This window comes from Lactuca saligna, chromosome 9 (genome assembly GCF_052625555.1).
Source record: "Lactuca saligna cultivar CGN05327 chromosome 9, ASM5262555v1, whole genome shotgun sequence".
NCBI classification, from domain to species: Eukaryota; Viridiplantae; Streptophyta; class Magnoliopsida; order Asterales; family Asteraceae; genus Lactuca; species Lactuca saligna.
In genome coordinates, this window is record NC_136425.1 from 7,634,636 (window position 1) to 7,651,863 (window position 17,228).

At 36.6% G+C, this 17,228-nt stretch overlaps 2 protein-coding genes and 1 long non-coding RNA gene across 4 annotated transcripts; 2 read left to right on the forward strand and 1 right to left on the reverse strand.

Moving 5' to 3' along the window:
* Nucleotides 1–8,539: 8,539 nt before the first annotated feature.
* LOC145018143 (hyoscyamine 6-dioxygenase-like) lies at nucleotides 8,540–9,818 on the forward strand. The gene is made up of 4 exons (XM_078976054.1): nucleotides 8,540–8,743; nucleotides 8,818–9,068; nucleotides 9,130–9,442; nucleotides 9,516–9,818. Exons 1-4 carry the CDS (start codon nucleotides 8,552–8,554, stop codon nucleotides 9,792–9,794), a joined length of 1,035 nt encoding a protein of 344 aa, XP_078832180.1. The 5' UTR covers nucleotides 8,540–8,551; the 3' UTR covers nucleotides 9,795–9,818.
* Nucleotides 9,819–12,989: 3,171 nt separating this feature from the next.
* LOC145015959 (uncharacterized) lies at nucleotides 12,990–14,042 on the reverse strand. Its single transcript, XM_078974423.1, has 2 exons — nucleotides 13,866–14,042; nucleotides 12,990–13,820 (listed from the first exon to the last, which is right to left on the reverse strand). The coding sequence occupies exons 1-2, from the start codon at nucleotides 14,040–14,042 to the stop codon at nucleotides 12,990–12,992; spliced, it is 1,008 nt and encodes a 335-aa protein (XP_078830549.1).
* A 944-nt stretch (nucleotides 14,043–14,986) lies between these two features.
* Nucleotides 14,987–15,976, forward strand: LOC145017976 (uncharacterized). 2 transcript variants are annotated; one of them, XR_013666758.1, is made up of 3 exons: nucleotides 14,987–15,410; nucleotides 15,490–15,600; nucleotides 15,681–15,976. It is a non-coding gene; the product is annotated as an uncharacterized LOC145017976 (long non-coding RNA). The 2 variants fall into 2 exon arrangements; XR_013666757.1 differs by having other exon boundaries at nucleotides 15,493–15,600.
* The last annotated feature ends 1,252 nt before the right edge of the window (nucleotides 15,977–17,228 follow it).

Below are 17,228 nucleotides of genomic sequence, written 5' to 3' on the forward strand. Positions count from 1 at the left end.
ATGCAAAGTTCTCCAAATGCGATTTTTGGATCCGAGAAGTCCAATTCTTGGGTCTTGTGGTTAACCAAGAAGGGATAATGATTGACCTGGCAAAAATCGAAGAAATGATGAAGTGGGAATGAACAAAAAGTCCCACAGAGATTCGAAGCTTTCTGGGATTAGTCAGATTTTACCGACGATTTATCCAAGGCTTTTCTTCGATAGCTTCTCCATTAACAAATTTGACCCACAAAGGAGTTACTTATACGTGGAGTGAGAAGCATGAAGAAGAATTCGATAAGCTAAAGAAGAAATTATATTAAGCACTGATTCTTTACCTACCTAATGGAGTTTAAGACTTCATGGTCTATAGTAACGCATCTGGAGTCGAGATGGGTTATGTTCTGACCCAAAGAGAAAAGGTGATATCATACGCATCTCGACAATTGAAGGAGCATGAAAAGAACTACCCCACTCATGATTTGGAGTTGGCAGCGATAGTATTTGCTCTAAAGATATGGAGGCATTACCTCTATGGCACGAAGTGCAGACTTTTCACTAATCATAAGAGTCTCCAGTATCTCTTTAATCAGAAAGAATTGAATATGAGGTAATGACGCTGGCTGGAATTACTCAAGGACTAAGACTGTGAGATACTTTACCACCCTGGTAAAGCAAATGTTGTCGCTGATTCTCTCAGTCGGAAATTCAATCTTGAAAGGAAAAGGCCAAGAGCATTGAGAATAGAAGCTGTCTCAACGATTGTGGAGAGTATCAGGAAAGCTCAAGAAGAAGCTTCAGAGACGAATGACCGAAAGGAAGAACGTTTGGGCAAAACGTTAGTTTTCTGTACAAATAGTCAAGGGCTAAAGGTATTCCAAGATCGGATTTAGGTACCCAAGACCGGAGGAATAAGAGAACTTTTGATGGAAGAATCCACAAGACCATGTACTCATTTCATCCCGGCAGCACAAAAATGTATAGGGACCTAAAACCCTACTACTGGTGGCCGACGATGAAGCTCGATGTTGTGAAGTATGTGGCCGAGTGTGTAATATGTGGGAGAGTTAAGGCACAACATCAGAAACCGTATGGGAGTTTAGAACCTTTACCTATACCCATGGGTAAATGGGAAGACATCACCATGGATTTTGTGACTAAACTCCCCAGGACAAAGAATGATCACGACATTATTTGGGTGGTCGTGAATCGTTTTACTAAGAGTGCACACTTCATAGCAGCCAACGAAAGGTGGTCTATGGATAAGCTCGCAAATTCTTACGTGAAGAAGATAGTAAGACTTAACAGTGTTCCTTTTACGATTGTATCGGATCGTGATAGTCGTTTCACGTCAAGATTCTGGAGAAGTCTACAAGAGGAATTGGGTACAAAGTTGTGTTTGAGTACAAATTACGATCCGCAAACTGGCGGCCAGAGCGAAATAACGATACAAACATTGGAAGATATGCTGAGAGCATGTACCTTAGAGTTCCAAGGTAACTGGGATGACCACTTACCTCTGGTAGAGTTTTCCTACAACAACAGTTTCCACTCGAGCATCAAGATGACACCCTATCAAGCTTTGTATGGACAGAGGTGTCATACACCATCTTGTTGGCTTGAGGCTAGAGAAAAGTAGTTTATGGGCCCCGAGATAGTCCATGAGACTGCTGAGAAGCTGAAGGTAATTAGGGAAAGAATGTTAGCAACTTAGGATCGTCAGAAGAGCTATGTTGACAAGAAAAGATGACCAATGACCTTCGAAGTTGGGGATTTAGTTTTGCTTAAAGTCTCACTGTGGAAGGGACTTATAAGATTCAGGAAACAAGGAAAGTTGAGTCCAAGGTTTATTGGACCCTTCAAAGTTCTTCAGAAGATTGGGAACCAATATTACAAGCTCGAATTACCCGAAGAACTAGATGGTATTCATAACACCTTCCATGTGTGTTATCTGAGAAAGTTCATGGGAGAAGTTCCCGACATAATCTAATCTCAAAGTTAAGAATGGATGAGAATAAGAGGCTAATCGAAGAGCCCGGGACAATCGCTGACCGTAAGACTAAGAAGTTACAATGCAAGATGGTCGACTTAGTGCTAGTCCATTGGAAACATTCGAATGGTCCGAATCTCACTTGGAAAACAGAGAGTGACATAAGGAGTCGCTATCCACATTTGTTTGTTGATGCATGATTCCAGGATGAAATCATCCTAAATGGGAGAGAATTGTAACGCCCAGGTTTCGAGGCTAAGAATATTTAGACGATGTAATAGTCTAGGTTAACTATTGTAACTCTTTTGAAGTAATAAAGATGAAATATTTGAATACTATGTGAATTATGTGTATTTATGTGCTTATTAATTATTTATAAACTTATAATAGATAAATGATAAAAATAAGCGTCAAAATTAAAGTGTGAGATACACCCGGTATCATTACATAAAGTTGTAGTGGTCGAAACAAGGATTTCGGGGATATAAAGAACGCCGAAATCCGAGTTATAACAAAGAAGTTATGACCCGTCAAAGTTTCGCGACGGAACCGGCACAACACCGAGAAGCGTAAATAGTGAATTTACTATAGAGCGACTTTTAGCCTTAGCGACCTAAACGAAAGTCGTAGAATTTGTTAAACTAAGAGCCTCCATAAAAAGAACGCCCAAATCTGACTTCGTATGAGGAAATTATGATTTTTCGAAGTTTCGGCTTAGCAGTGTACAACCCGAAGTTCGAATATTAGATCAAACAGTTTTTAGCCAACACAACCTAAACGAGAATCGAAGATCTCGTTAATAGTAGCGCAATGATAAAAAGATGGACGAAAGCGGACGTCGGATGAAAAAGTTATGAATTTTTAACGGACCGATCATGTCCCAGCCGGTTAATAATATAACTTTTAAAATAAAGTCAAAATTAGCTGACAGGGTTTAAACAAAAGTTGTAGAGTACGTTCCCACCTACGCGTGGATATAAAGAACGTCGATTATACCCTTCAAATTTATGACTGGGATACCGAGGATCACAAATAAGGTGTAAATAACCATGCAAATTAGGTTGGTACACTCGTTGACATTTACCACCTAATAAATGTGTCGGTTAACCACACACGCTCTATTGATCAATAATAATTTACGAGCTACTCATTTCCACTCTTTGCTAGTCCAAGTTAGTGTAACGGTTAACCACACACGCTCCACTAATGACTTGAAAAAGTGCAATGTGCAATTTCATGGATTAGCATCAAATTTACATTTTCCTAAAGTAACTAAGATTTGGGAATTTATAAAACATTTAGTTACTTTATATTTATCATTATACTTATTAATGAGGAATTAATATCCTATCCAACTCGTTCGGCTAACGACCCTCCACCAATCAAGAAAGCAGTGGGTGAGATTGGACACCCATTCAACTGCCATTTTATAGGCAGTTTCCTTATACTCCCCTTAGAGATCGGCTTCGTGAATGAGGCCTACTAACGGTAAGATTGACTGTTCTTATAAATATATAATATTAGACTTTTAATTTTATATAGTATAAGAGTGTGTTTTAAACTTTTAAAATACTAGGGTTTTATAATATAATATTTCAAAATTAAACTTTTAATTAAATTTTAAATTCCAAAACTAAAGGGTGTAATTTGAAACTTTTCAAAATTACTAGATCAAAATTTAAATACTTAAATTAATAAAATAATTTTTTCATTATCTTAAAATTTAACCAAAACATTCTTATTTGATAAGCAAATCAGATTATCATGTAGAAAATTCAATTTAAGACATTAAATATGAATTGTGGTAATTATCCTAATCCAAACAACATTTGATAGTCGAAAATTCAGGCATCTGACGAGTCAACTCGTCGAGTTAGGTAATGGACTCATCGATTCGACCCAACTCGTCAAGTTCCTCATTGAACTCGTCGAGTTGCGCAGACAGATTGCGAATCTGCTTTGCTTTCTGCTTTGGACAGTTCATCAATGCATCCAATTCAATAGAAAAACATCATAGGCTCTGATACCACTGATGGGTTTTGAGCATAACAACATCTTATGTGTTCATGCATCCTAATTGCTTTGGATCTAATTTTTTCACTAATTGAACATGCAAAAGAAATTCAAAAGCAATAACCCTAGATCTAGCATATATAATTCAAAATTCACATATGAAAAAACGGATATGAAGATTACCTTGCTTGCTATATACTAATAACACGAATTCCTAGCTTGATCTTGACCTTTGAAAGCTTAGTGACCCAAGTGTTGCACCTCTAATGGCTCACAAACACTTGTAGCAAGAGCATGAGAATGAGAGAGGAGAAAACTCTTAGAATTTCAGCTAGGGTTTCTTCTATGAAGCAGTCGAAAATCACACGCATAAGGGTCTTTAAATAGCTGAGGCTACTATGGTTTTTCAGGTGGAAACCCTAATCTCTTACTTAGGCCCTAAATAGTCCATGGACCTCTACTTCTAGAAGCCTTAGATGAATTCTATAGGGACTCCCTATAGATTTCGTCCACCCCATAAAAGAGGAGTCCAGCAGTGGAACTATAAATGGTTTGAAAAACACCCCCCCCCCCCCCCCCCCCGGGTTCTTTTAATCGGTTCATTTAATCTCAAAATTAATTCCAAATTAATTTATGATTAAATACTAATTAAATAATATGATTTCTAATTACTATATTATTTCCATAATATATTAATAAATCATTTATTAACCTCTCTCTCCATAAATCATCTTGTTAAGTTGATAAAGTGAAGACAACCCAAAATAACCATGCTAATATCAAATCAAGTTCATACCAATTATAGTTATGGGCTTAGACACCTAATCCAATACTTTTTGATATGGTTGGCTTTGAATGTTCTCTTAAGGAAACTGAATATGCTACTACTCCACTCGATGCTATTGCAAACTACTATCAATGCCAACCAGGTTGGACCAACAATCCCACCTCATACATTACACTTGTCCAATGTTCTTTGTGTTCCTTCTCTTTGTTAACAAATCATATCTATTGCTAAACTTTGTCATACTAATAAAGTCTCTGTTGAATTTTTTTCCCACTTATTGCCTTTTCAAGGATCTCTGTACGGGGGCGCCTCTCATGCGGGGGAGAACCAAAATGATGTCTACTACATAACTCCACTCTCGTCTCCTGAAATAAACACAACCATGAAAACATCTCCTCTAGACCTTCATCACGTTTTAGTCACCCGTCTACTCGTGTTTTAAGTCTTTAGTAAAAGACATAGGTACTTATTTCCATTCATTTTTTTGATTTAAACTTCCATTGTTCTTCATGTTTAGTTAATAAAAGTCATAAACTCCCCTTTGGCCAAAACTATTTTACTACAACTCAACCTTTGCAACTCATTTACTCTGATGTTTTGGTACATGTTCAGAAATCTTTTGATGGTTATGCCTATTATGTAGTGGTTGTTATGAAACGTCTCAATTTTTAGAATAAAATTTTCATTTTAAAACTAGCATAAATACTCATTTTCATATAGGTACATTCAAAGCAAAACCATTTGTTCATAAATTGAAATCCATAATTAAGAGTTATAATGAAAGTATTGCAGAATCTCCAATCATAAAACTGATGATGTGTGCGTACAGTCATGCCTTCACATCCCCATGAACTGATAAATACCTTAAAAACATTTTATCCACAACTGTAAGTATAAAGCTTAGTGATTTTCCCAAAACACCCCATTTAATATACACATACAATGCACGCATACAAGACCTACACCACAAAGTTGGACCGCCCTCTATGGGCCTTCAACACAAAGTTGGACCGCCCTCCCTGGGCCTATAGCATAAAGTTGGACCGCCAGCCTTAGGCCAACAACATAAAGATTGACTACCACCTTGACCTTCAACACAAAGCTGGCCCTCTATGTGATTTTAGCATAAAGTTGGACCGCCTTCACTGGGCCTACAACATAAAGCTAGACCGCCCTCCTTAGGCCTACATCAAAAAGTTGGACCTCCCACCCTAGGCCTACAACATAAAACTGGACCGCCAAGGAATCTTGGCCTTTAACACACAGCTGGACCGCCTCAACCAACCCATAACATGTCAACATATGCATATAGACAACAAACTACCCAAATAGACACCACAAGTAATTATAACAAATCTACATGCCTAACAGATCACTACAACATACCAATATCCTAACATATAGAGGATTTGTATTGTAGTATAAAGTATAGTGAAAAAACTCACCAAAGCTAAACAACAAAAGCTCGACAACAACCTTAGCAACAAAACAACTAACCCAAGATACCTAAGGCCAATTCGAGACCATGATTCTACCCAAGTTTGGTCAAAAGTCAAACTGGTCAAAACGTCAACGGTCAATGCACCGTAGCGAGTTCTTAACTACGATGTTGCCATGCCCTGACAAAACACATGCATTGCAGCACGCCACCATGTCGTGGGCCTTCCTTGACCACGTTGTGGTTTCAGTCAGAAGGACTTTTCTTTATTAAGAGCTTAATCCTTATAGATCAAGGCTCATAACATCAGATCACATCATATCTAGTACTTAATAGCTTCATAATGGATAAAATTTCCAACTTTATCCATTAGGATGATCCAAATAATCAAGATCTAAACATTAAATCTCAAAGCATTCAAGAATGCATGTTTCTCGACTTAATCCATTAAGTCCAAGTCATCCACTTTCAAGTTTGAATCAATATGTTGTCTAAATGGATAAAGTGTCCAACTCTATCCATTATAAGACCACAAACTTCTGATATCTAAAACCCTAAGTTGAGAAATGACCAAAAACCCATCTTTCTTAATGTATGGAGTAAAGAGAGCTCTTGCATACACTCTTTACTCCACCAAATCACTAGATCCGAACTTTAAGCATGAACCAATGCTCATGGAGTTCTTCAAACTCCATGGAACAAGTCACAAAGGGACCAAAACTTATTAAAGTGGACCAAAACACTAAGCACTCATAGATCTAATGATGAAACACAATAAAGCTTGGATCTTTAAAGCTTACCAAGGTCTAGAAGGTGAATGAAGGTTGAATACTTCAAATGCATAATTTTAAGGACCAATCTTTCTTGTTCTCCTTCCTTCTAGAGCACAAAACCATCAAAAGAGAGCACCAAATGACCATTAAGAGAGTACCAAAATAGATTTAGGAGAGAAGATGATATATTTTTTTATATCACAACTAACAAACATTATATTATATATTCATAAAAATAATCAAGAAACCCCCAAATTTAACTTATCTTAAGACTTTTAAAACAAATATAGATAAATAATTAAACATTTGTTCGTATATACAAAATTAATTAGAAAATTATCAACATACAATAACCAATTAACATACATAAATATATTGTATGTGTATAATATGTAGCTTAAGTTGGCTAAAATCTATTTCTATATAATTTTTTATAATAATACATTAAATATTATATAAATAATCAAAATCTGAATTTTACACAAGTTCATTTTCTTCTCCTTACGTGACTTATATTTTCCCATTTTCTCCTCTAAAAGAAAGTGACAAAATGATTTTTTAAACCACAATCAAAAAACAGGACAATGAAATGAAAATAGAGACCAACTTAGATCATCATCAAGTTGTAGAGGTCGAGACGAATCAAGGGTGCAATGGTATAAGAGGGAGGTTATTTTTCTCTGGTTGTAATTTCATTTTCAGAGTAGTCCATTATTTTTTACTTACAACAACTCTTTTGGTTACCTCTTTCTATTTTTGTTGCTTTCATTTTAAGTTTATATAGCATTAATTTTCCTTTGCTATCTTATTGAGAATGTGAACTGTTTTCTATCATTTAAGCAAATATGTTGTTAAATTATAATTCTTTTGAAATTTCAAGGAGGCAGATTATATATATTTATGTAAGTGTGTATACTTTTAAACATTTTATAGTTATTTCAATTTCCAAAATTTTATTTATGGGGCAGTTGCCCACACTCCCCCCACCTTAGGTCCGCCCCTGTCTAGCTCATATCAAACTAGTCTCTATCATATGTGACTATCTCTGTATCTCATCTTCATGAATCGCAAATGTTCCAATATTTTATGCAAAATGATCAAAACTTGAATAATTGTAAACTTGTCAAGAGTCAATATATTGATTATATGAGTGAACAAGAAACAGTAATTATGATTTCATTAGTTGTGCTAATGTATCATTTAATTGATTCCTGAATGAAACTCGTCTATCAAACATATTAGTATATTATAAAAAAAAAAAAAAAAAAAAACATTGTAGTTGATATGTAAACTGCATGCTAGGTTTACTCTTTAGTAGTTCTTTGTATATTCTGTCTAACACGTAGTTTTCTGGTTTCTAGTGACATTGCCAAAAGTCATACCTTTAAACATTGGCAAACACGACATCTTTAACTCTAACGGTATATATCTTCTTCATCAGAATCCAAATCTTTTGACTTCCAAGCCTATCTCTAGAGCATCTCGGTGTTAGCGCCCATATAGCAACAAATTTTGTTCTATAAGACTCCATTATCAATCCTAATTCCGATACAAGCAGAGTGAGGTCGACCATGTCTCTACTGGTTTCTAGCTGGTCTAATGGAGTTCAATCTGTTCCAAAAGATTACGTCATGCCACCGGAAAGAAGACCTGGCGATTACATTGCCGTTTGCAAGGAAATTCCGGTGATCGATCTTCAAAACGATCGGTCTGATATCATCCAACAAATTCTAAAAGCTTGTAAAGAATTCGGCTTATTTCAGGTCTTTTGATCTCATTTACGAAAGCCTATGAATCTTATTCATATGAATAACAAGTTCTTGATGACCATTTACAGGTGATCAATCATGGAGTTTCGGAGAAGATGATGGCGGAAATGAGGGTTTTGTACGATGAGTTCTTTAACATGCCCATTGAAGACAAGTTAGGTCTTTTCGCCAAGACTTATGGTAAAGGTTGTACGCTTCATACGAGCGGTGTGAATTATGCGAAAGAGAAAGTTCATTTCTGGAAAGACACATTGAAGCACGATTGTCATCCTCTGGAAGAACACATCCCATCATGGCCGGAGAAACCAGCCAGATACCGGTAACCTATATAGGGTTTTAATTTCAGTGATTTTGCCAGTTTCTAACTGTTTATGTTTCAGGGAGGAGGTAGGGAGATACGCGACTGAAGTGCGGAAAATGGGTTTCAAGATTTTGAATATGATCGGAGAAGGATTAGGACTTCCAGAAGGATATTTCGATAGAGTCAGCCAGGAACAGTATATGGCGATTCACCTATACCCGCAATGCCCGGATCCAAGTTTAGCAATGGGCATAGATGGTCATGCGGACCCAAACATCATAACCTTCCTTCAACAAGACCAATATGGGCTACAAATACAAAAAGATGGGAAATGGATGGGAGTTGACCCAATTCCAAATGCTTTCGTGGTCAACCTTGGGTACACCCTCGAGGTAAGCTTCATGAGTTAACAAATGTAGTTAAAAATAAGATATATATGATACAAATGTTTTTTTTTTCTTGTAGATTATAAGTAATGAGAAGCTGAAAAGTGTGGAACATCGAGTGGTCACCAATTCAAGTGCTTCTCGAACGTCAATTGTCACGTTTTTTTCTCCAAGTCCTACTCTTCCTGTTGAGAATGAGGTCCCTATTATCATACAACCTGCAAAAGAGCTAGTTACATCGAGCAACCCACCGGTATTTACATCATTTCAATACAAGGATTTTGTAGCACGTTACTTGGCCTTCGTGTGCAAACCGCGTCCTCGCAACGGAACACCGTTGGATCCTTACCGAATCTAAACTAGATATCTTGTTCACAATTAAGCCATGTAGTTGTATAATAAATGATAAGATGTTAAAGTAATGCATGAAACTGGTTGTTAAGTTATTGGTGGAATCTAACTATCGTTGACGAAGAAATTAATTCATGTATTCTTAATTTTTTTACTTTTCTTGCATTTTAAATTTGTGCATATATTGATTGAAAAGCTAACACAGTTTCATCTCAGATTATTTATATGTTTCCGTTGACGAAACTTTCAACAACTATAATCAAACATTTATGAAATGTAGATTTAAATCTACCCTCTGCGGTCTTGTTCGTGTCTATATATATGTCAATATGTTTTTGATAAGAAATATACAATTTTAAGTGAAATTATTATGTAATTGCTTATTTAACTTATATACCAAAAGCTATATCGTTTTGTATGAATGGTGTTTGTTTTTCACAAACCTGTAACACTCTGACAATGGTTATGTACAATATCAAGATGAAAGAAAGAATGACTCAATCTGTTTCAAGCTTAAAGCTTTTCTGTGTAAATTGAAAGAGAAGAGGTGATACCTCAACGATTACATGCATAACATATTTAAACACAAAAAACATGCGAGAAATACTGCAACTACCACTACATGCATGAGATTAAGTTCTCATTCACATAATATGCCATACCCCCTGTACTTCTTCTGTCATTTACATCATTGCCAAGGTCACTATCAGTGTATCCAATGAGGTCTGCGTCTTCTTTCCCCCTTGAATATATTAGGCCAAACTCCAATGTGCCTTTGATGTACCTGAGTATCATTTTTACAGCTTGAAGATGCTTCAAAGCTGGTTTCTCCATAAAGAGGCTAACAATCCCAACAACAAAGGATACCTCAATACTCCCATAATGCTTCAATACTCAGTGTTGTTTACAAGCTCACCTTCTTCATCCCTGCGTAATTTGAGCTTTTGTTCCATTGGAGTTCGTGTAGGGTTACAATCTTGCATACCTGTTTTGATGAGGAGATTTCTTGCATATGCCTCTTGCTTTAATGTGATCCCATCTCCTTTCTGATTCACTTCAATCCCCAGGTAGTAGGAAAACAGCCCGAGATCACTCATTTCGAATTTGATGTTCATGTCTCTCTTGAATAGCTGAATATTTTCAGTGCAACTCCCAGTCACCAAGAGGTCGTCTACATACACTCCCGACTATTAGAGTGTCTTTTTCCTTCCTTCTTTGTGTAGAGTGAGTATTCATAAGCACATCTCTTGAATCCGAGGCTCTTCAGATGACGATCCAGGCAAGCATTCCAAGCTCTTGGAGCTTGTTTAAGCCCGTAAAGAGCTTTGGATAGCTTGTAGACTTTGTGAGCTTCTCCTTTCTTTTGGTAACCAGCTGAATGGGATACGTAGACTTCTTCATCTAATTCGCCATTTAGAAACCCTGATTTCACATCTAAGTGATGTATTTTCCACCCATTTGAGCCTGCTAACGCTAAAATCAATCGGATTGTTTCGATTCTCGCCACCGGCACGAATACCTCATCGAAATCAATTACATGTTGTTGCACATACCCTTTCGCTACGATCCTTGCCTTGTGTTTTATAATTTTTCCACTCGGATCCCTTTTCAGTTTGAATACCCATTTTAAACCAATCGCCTTTCGGTCCTTAGGAAGATCGACCAGCTTCCATGTGTTATTTTTCTCGAGCGAGGCTAATTCAGCTTCCATGGCTTCACGCCATTCTTTCTTTCTACTGGCTTGAATGTAAGTCGATGGCTCTTCATCATTTCAAATCAGCATCAGTATTTCAGGGGGCATATTGGCTTCGTCGGTGTTCTCGTACAAGTCAGTGAGTGTTCTGAATCGTTTTGGGGCACCACCACCGGTGGAACTTGAGGCGGTGTTGAGATTGATCGGAGAATTTTGAAGAGTTTGAACAATCGGAGAATTGGGCATAACTGGTGAGTGTATAGGGGTATTTGGGGGGTTGTATTCAGGTGATCCGACTGGTCAACATATCCCGAATTAACATTTGACTGTGGTAACCCACTATTTTGGTCCGGCGTATCTGGCACCCACTCTCCCTCGTCGTCATAGTATTCATCGGCGAATTCAAAGCCTTCGATAGTGAAGCTCATACCAGGTGTTCATTTGATCTTCTCACATTTTTCCCAATTCCATGCTCTATTTTCTTCAAATACATCATCACGGCTTACATACATTTTTCCCTGTGTCTGGGTTTAACAATCTATACACCTTCGATCCTTTTTCAACTCTGAGATGAACCAGTGGCATGCTCCTATCTTCCAGCTTTTTCAAATGGCCCTTTGCCACTTTCATGTGGGCAATACACCCAAAGACTCTTAGATGATCAATGTGAGGCTTTCTACCGATCCACATTTCATATGGGGTTGAATCGATCAGGGCTTTAGTTTGTACTCTGTTTAAGATATAAACAGAGTGTGATACTGCTTCTCCCCATAGGACATCTGGCATTGTCATTGTCTTCAAATTGCATCTAACCATCTCCAATACAGTTCTATTACGTCTCTCTACAACTCCATTTTGCTATGGAGAGTAGGGAGATGTATAATGCCTCTCCATGCCTGTTTCATTGCAGTATCTTGTGAATTCATTTAACAAGAACTCACCACCTCAATCAGTTCTAAACACCTTGACTTTCGCCCTTATTTCTGTCTCAACTTTCTTTCTGAAACTTTTAAAAGTTTGAAGGGCTTCCTATTTTGATTTCATCAGATAAACCCACATTACCTTGCTAAAGTCATCAACAATTAGCATAAAGTACCTATTACCAGAAGGTGTGGGTGGTGAGACTGGGCCACAGAGGTCTCCATGTACAAGTTCTAACTTTTTCTTTGCTCTGAAACTTGCTTTCAAAGGAAATGACTTCCTTGCTTGTTTTCCCACAAGACATCCTTCACAGGGTTGTGAAGGAACTATCACCTTTGGAACACCTTCTATCAGCTTCTTGTCTGTCATATACTTTATTGAATTGAAGTTTATGTGTCCCAACTTCGCATGCCATAACCAATTTGGATTAGAAACTTGAGTTAATAGACACATTGAACTAACCTCCTCCAATTCGATCTTGTAGAGGCGGTTTGGTGACTTGTGAACTTTCATCAAGATTCTTCCTTCCTTATCTCTGACCCATAACCACGACTCCTTGATTCTGATTTCGTCCCCACATTCTGATAATTACCCAAGACTTATGAGGTTACTACATAAATCGGGTATGTAGTACACATTCTGAACCTTCCTTTGTTCTCCATTCTTGCATTTTAGCACGATTGTCCCCTTTCCTTCAATTCTCACTTTGGATTCGTTGCCAAACTTCACGAATCCACTTGTCTTTCTGTCTAATTCACAAGACTTGCTCACATTTCCAGTCATGTGATTACTCGCACCTGTGTCGAGGTACCACAGGTTTGACTGGATTGATTCACTTCCATGTGTTCTCAATTTTGGCTTCACGCTTTCTTCATTTAAGAATACTTCACCAGTTTCTTCTTTCCCTTCGAGTGATGACAACAGAAGTGCAGGTTCATTATCATCTTGTACCAGATTGCTTTCGTAGGTTCGCTCTTTTATGGGATTCGTGCATTCGGCTACATAATGCCCGAATTCCTGGCAGTTGTAACACTGAATCTCACTTTTATCTCGATTATTTGATGAGCTTTGACCTCCTTCTTTCAGATGGTGTGAATTTACCCTTCCACAGCCACCACGACCACTATTTCTTCCTCTTCCTCGGCCACGACCACCCCATGATCCTCCATGACCGCCACGATTCGATTTTTGTCTCGAATCACCCTCTATTTTCTTCTTGTTTCTTTCAGACCATTCTTTTTGCGTCAATAGCAGCTTCCATTCATCGCTTTCGCCACGGCTCTTCATTCGTTCTTCGTATGCTTTGAGTCTTCCGATCACCTCTTCAACGGACATATCATCCAAATCCCCAAATTGTTCGAGTGTTGAAGCAATTTGAACGAATTTGGATGACAATGCTCTGAGCAATTTCTTCACCACCTAACATTCATCGAACTTATCTCCCAGAGTGCGAAGTGTACTTACAGTGTTGGTTACTTTTCTGGTGAAGTCGTCGACACTTTCCGTTTCTGTCATGCAGAGTGCTTCGAACTCAGCCTTCAGCATCTGAATCCTTGCAACCTTCACTTTGTTGGCTCCTACGTACATGGTTTTGAGAGCGTCCCAAGCTTCCTTGGCCGTCTTCTTCTCCGCCAAAACCATCAGTAGATCTTCAGGTATATCTTCACTGATAAATGGCGGCCAATGCCATGTTATCTTTCTTTGATTCAACAAGGGTATTTGAGGTTCTGGGCTCTACAGCATCCCAGACGCCTTGAGCCAACATGCACACCCGCATCGTAATTGACCATGCTCCATAATTCGCCTTTGTCAACATCGGATAGTGGAGGGTTACAAGTCCGTCTTTTAGACCATTGCCACCATTGCCTCCCGCCATTTCCCCGCGAGCTTGATACTTGGGCATGCACCATATTCGCTCTGATACCAAGGTGCTGTTTGATTTTCTGAAGCAAAAATTCATGAAGTCTGCGGACCACCTCTGCAAACCTCTGCAGTAGAAGAGGTGGACCAAACGGCTGCAGACTATAATAAGAAGCGTGTTTGTTTTTTTAACATCTGCATACTGCTGCAGATATTAAAAAATTAAAATAAACTAATTTTATAAACCGAAAATAGTTTTTTAATACGTAAAATTTAATAATGTATAACATTTCGGTAAAAATTAATGATATTTCAGTAAAAAAGAATGATATTTCAACAAAAAATAAAGATATTTTAGTAAAAAATAATGATATTTCATCAAGAGATTATCATTATTGAATATAAAAAAATGAAAAATAAATTCAATAAGAATAAACGAAAAAAAAAACGGAAAAAAAATGTGAGATAAAATTTTAATAACATATAATCAAAATTTCAGCAATAAAAAAAGAAGAATAAGAGGTTGGAAGAGGTTAGAAGAGACAGTACAAGTGCTGCGCCAAACAGAGCATGCGCAGAGGTTTTTGATTCAAAAGACTTCTAAAAAACAAACAGCTACGAGATGAAAAGTGTTGCACGTGTGCTGCGCCGCGCAGCAGTAAGAGGTTTGAAGAGGTTTTTTCCAAAAAACAAACACCACCCAAATGTTGGTTTTACACAAATCGACCACCGCCGATGTAAGCCAGTAAGAACAAGATTAGTGTCATACATGTGTTAAGCACCACTTTTTTTCATCGATTATTGTCTCCATCATCACTACCACTCTCCTCAACTTTCCGTCTTTGGGATTATTTAACTGTGCTTATCGCCGTTCACCCAATCTCCATGCCGATTTTAGTGTTTAATTGCAGATAAATATATGGAGGGTGGAAGTGCTGATAAAATAATGGGAGTTGTAAGAAGAACGACCGGAGCGATTAGGCGGTGGTTGAGATGGAGGTGAAAGTCGCCGAATAGATAAGTCAGAAAAAGGACAACCGTAGTGGTGTCCGTCGCTGCACTACAATTACACCGAAGGTCGATTTCTTCCACCGTCTGGTGTTATGGTTGTTCCCTTTGGTTATTATCAATGGCATTTCTACTAGAAGGGTATGTCTTTTGCCTTACCTTCTTCAATGATAATTTCCAAAATAAATAACTCTTCTGACTTTGTTATATTAATGGTTAGAAGAAGGATAACTTCACCCATAGGAAAGGAAAGATGAGTAATAGAACCAACATAGGACAATGAAAAGATGTGATTAGGAGAGTTGTTCATGTCTCTGTCATCGATCGATAGGTTAAAATCCTTATCTTCTTTGAGTTTTACCACAAACTTATTGAATATTTCAAAACTTATTTGAGATAACACGAATACAGGTAACTGAAGAGCAACGTGCTTCTCTCTTTATCACTTGTGGACAGGTACTAAACACTAAACACATCAACTAAACCATGATAATCTCTTTGTTCATATCATTATCATGAATTATGACTAATCGATTGTTAAGCTTCTAACTTGAATAGGCTATGGATTGTAGTATTTGTGGTGAACATAATTCTGTTTTTCAATTTTCCTTTATTGAGTTTACTAACGAGGGTATGTTATATTGCTAATGCTAATAATATAACTTTTGTTCCTTTATTAAGTATATTAAATCTGTGATTTAGATCAATTTGTTATTGGTAATTATGTTGAAAATATGGGGTTCACAATTCAGGTTTCTGCCAATATAAATGTTTGTACTTATTGACAGAGAAATAAATTATAAATATTTAAGTTACCACTTTTTCTATATGTACATGTTACTCATGGGATTTTACTTCTAGAAATCTTTTTACATGATTTAAAGTTTCATGATGGCGGTTCAATATTAAAATAGGAAATCTTCATTGGTAATGAAGGGAGTGCTTACCAAAATTAATGAACTCCTTAAAGTATAGTAAGTATCATGTTTCTTACTACAAAATTCTTAAATATGATAGAAATTATCTATATAAATCTTTCTGTTATACCTATTATTATTTTTTTAATTTTCCTAAGAAATAAAATGACGAAACATTGGATTTTTTAATCAGTCCCATATATGTTTCTTTCTTGATTGTTTTTGGGATATCGACGCTTTGACATCCACTCGTATGTATCAACAAAAAAACAAGTTTTAAAGCTACTGATCATATACACAGGTTGGTTGGTGCTATTGGTAGATTGTAGATAGTAATTTAATACACATGTTCCATTATTAAATTATATATTGTTGAAATAAATGTTGATACATAAAAGAATGACAAGCATTCATCGTCTTCCTACTTATCTACTATTCCTCAAAGCTTGGTATTGTGTTTATTTGTCTGTATATATGTGAGTATGTTTTTTTTGTACCAAGTCCGCCTTAATTCATTGTGTACGTGAGAGTGTGTTTTTCATGCCATTGCTTAGGAACAAATTTGTACATAAGATATTCTGAATTTTCTTTTAATTTACTTAGAGTTATACGTCGTTGTTTGATTTAGGATAGGTTTTTTTATAAGCTCAAATCATGAGGTTAAGATTGACATTTTGAAGTGACAAAAGAGCAATGTACGTTCTGATTATATTATAAAAAAATTTCATGTTTAGATTTTAAAGAATGTCTGTATATTATTTTTTAGTATGTTTTTATTTTTTAAATCAATATCCTCACAAATCTAATGACATAATTCAATTACTTTTCAAAATTCAGATCATAATTTTTGTTTTGTTTTGTTTTTTTTTTTTTTTTGTAAATATCTATAATTGAATATTTACTAACTTACATCAACTCTTGTAAGATATTAACTTTTTGTTTTTCTTGAATGTTTGTAGAAACTTGAATAATATATGAACTTTATGAGGGCTGCGTTGTGAATATTTTTTAATAAAATGCTATGAAATACCCTCCAACCCTC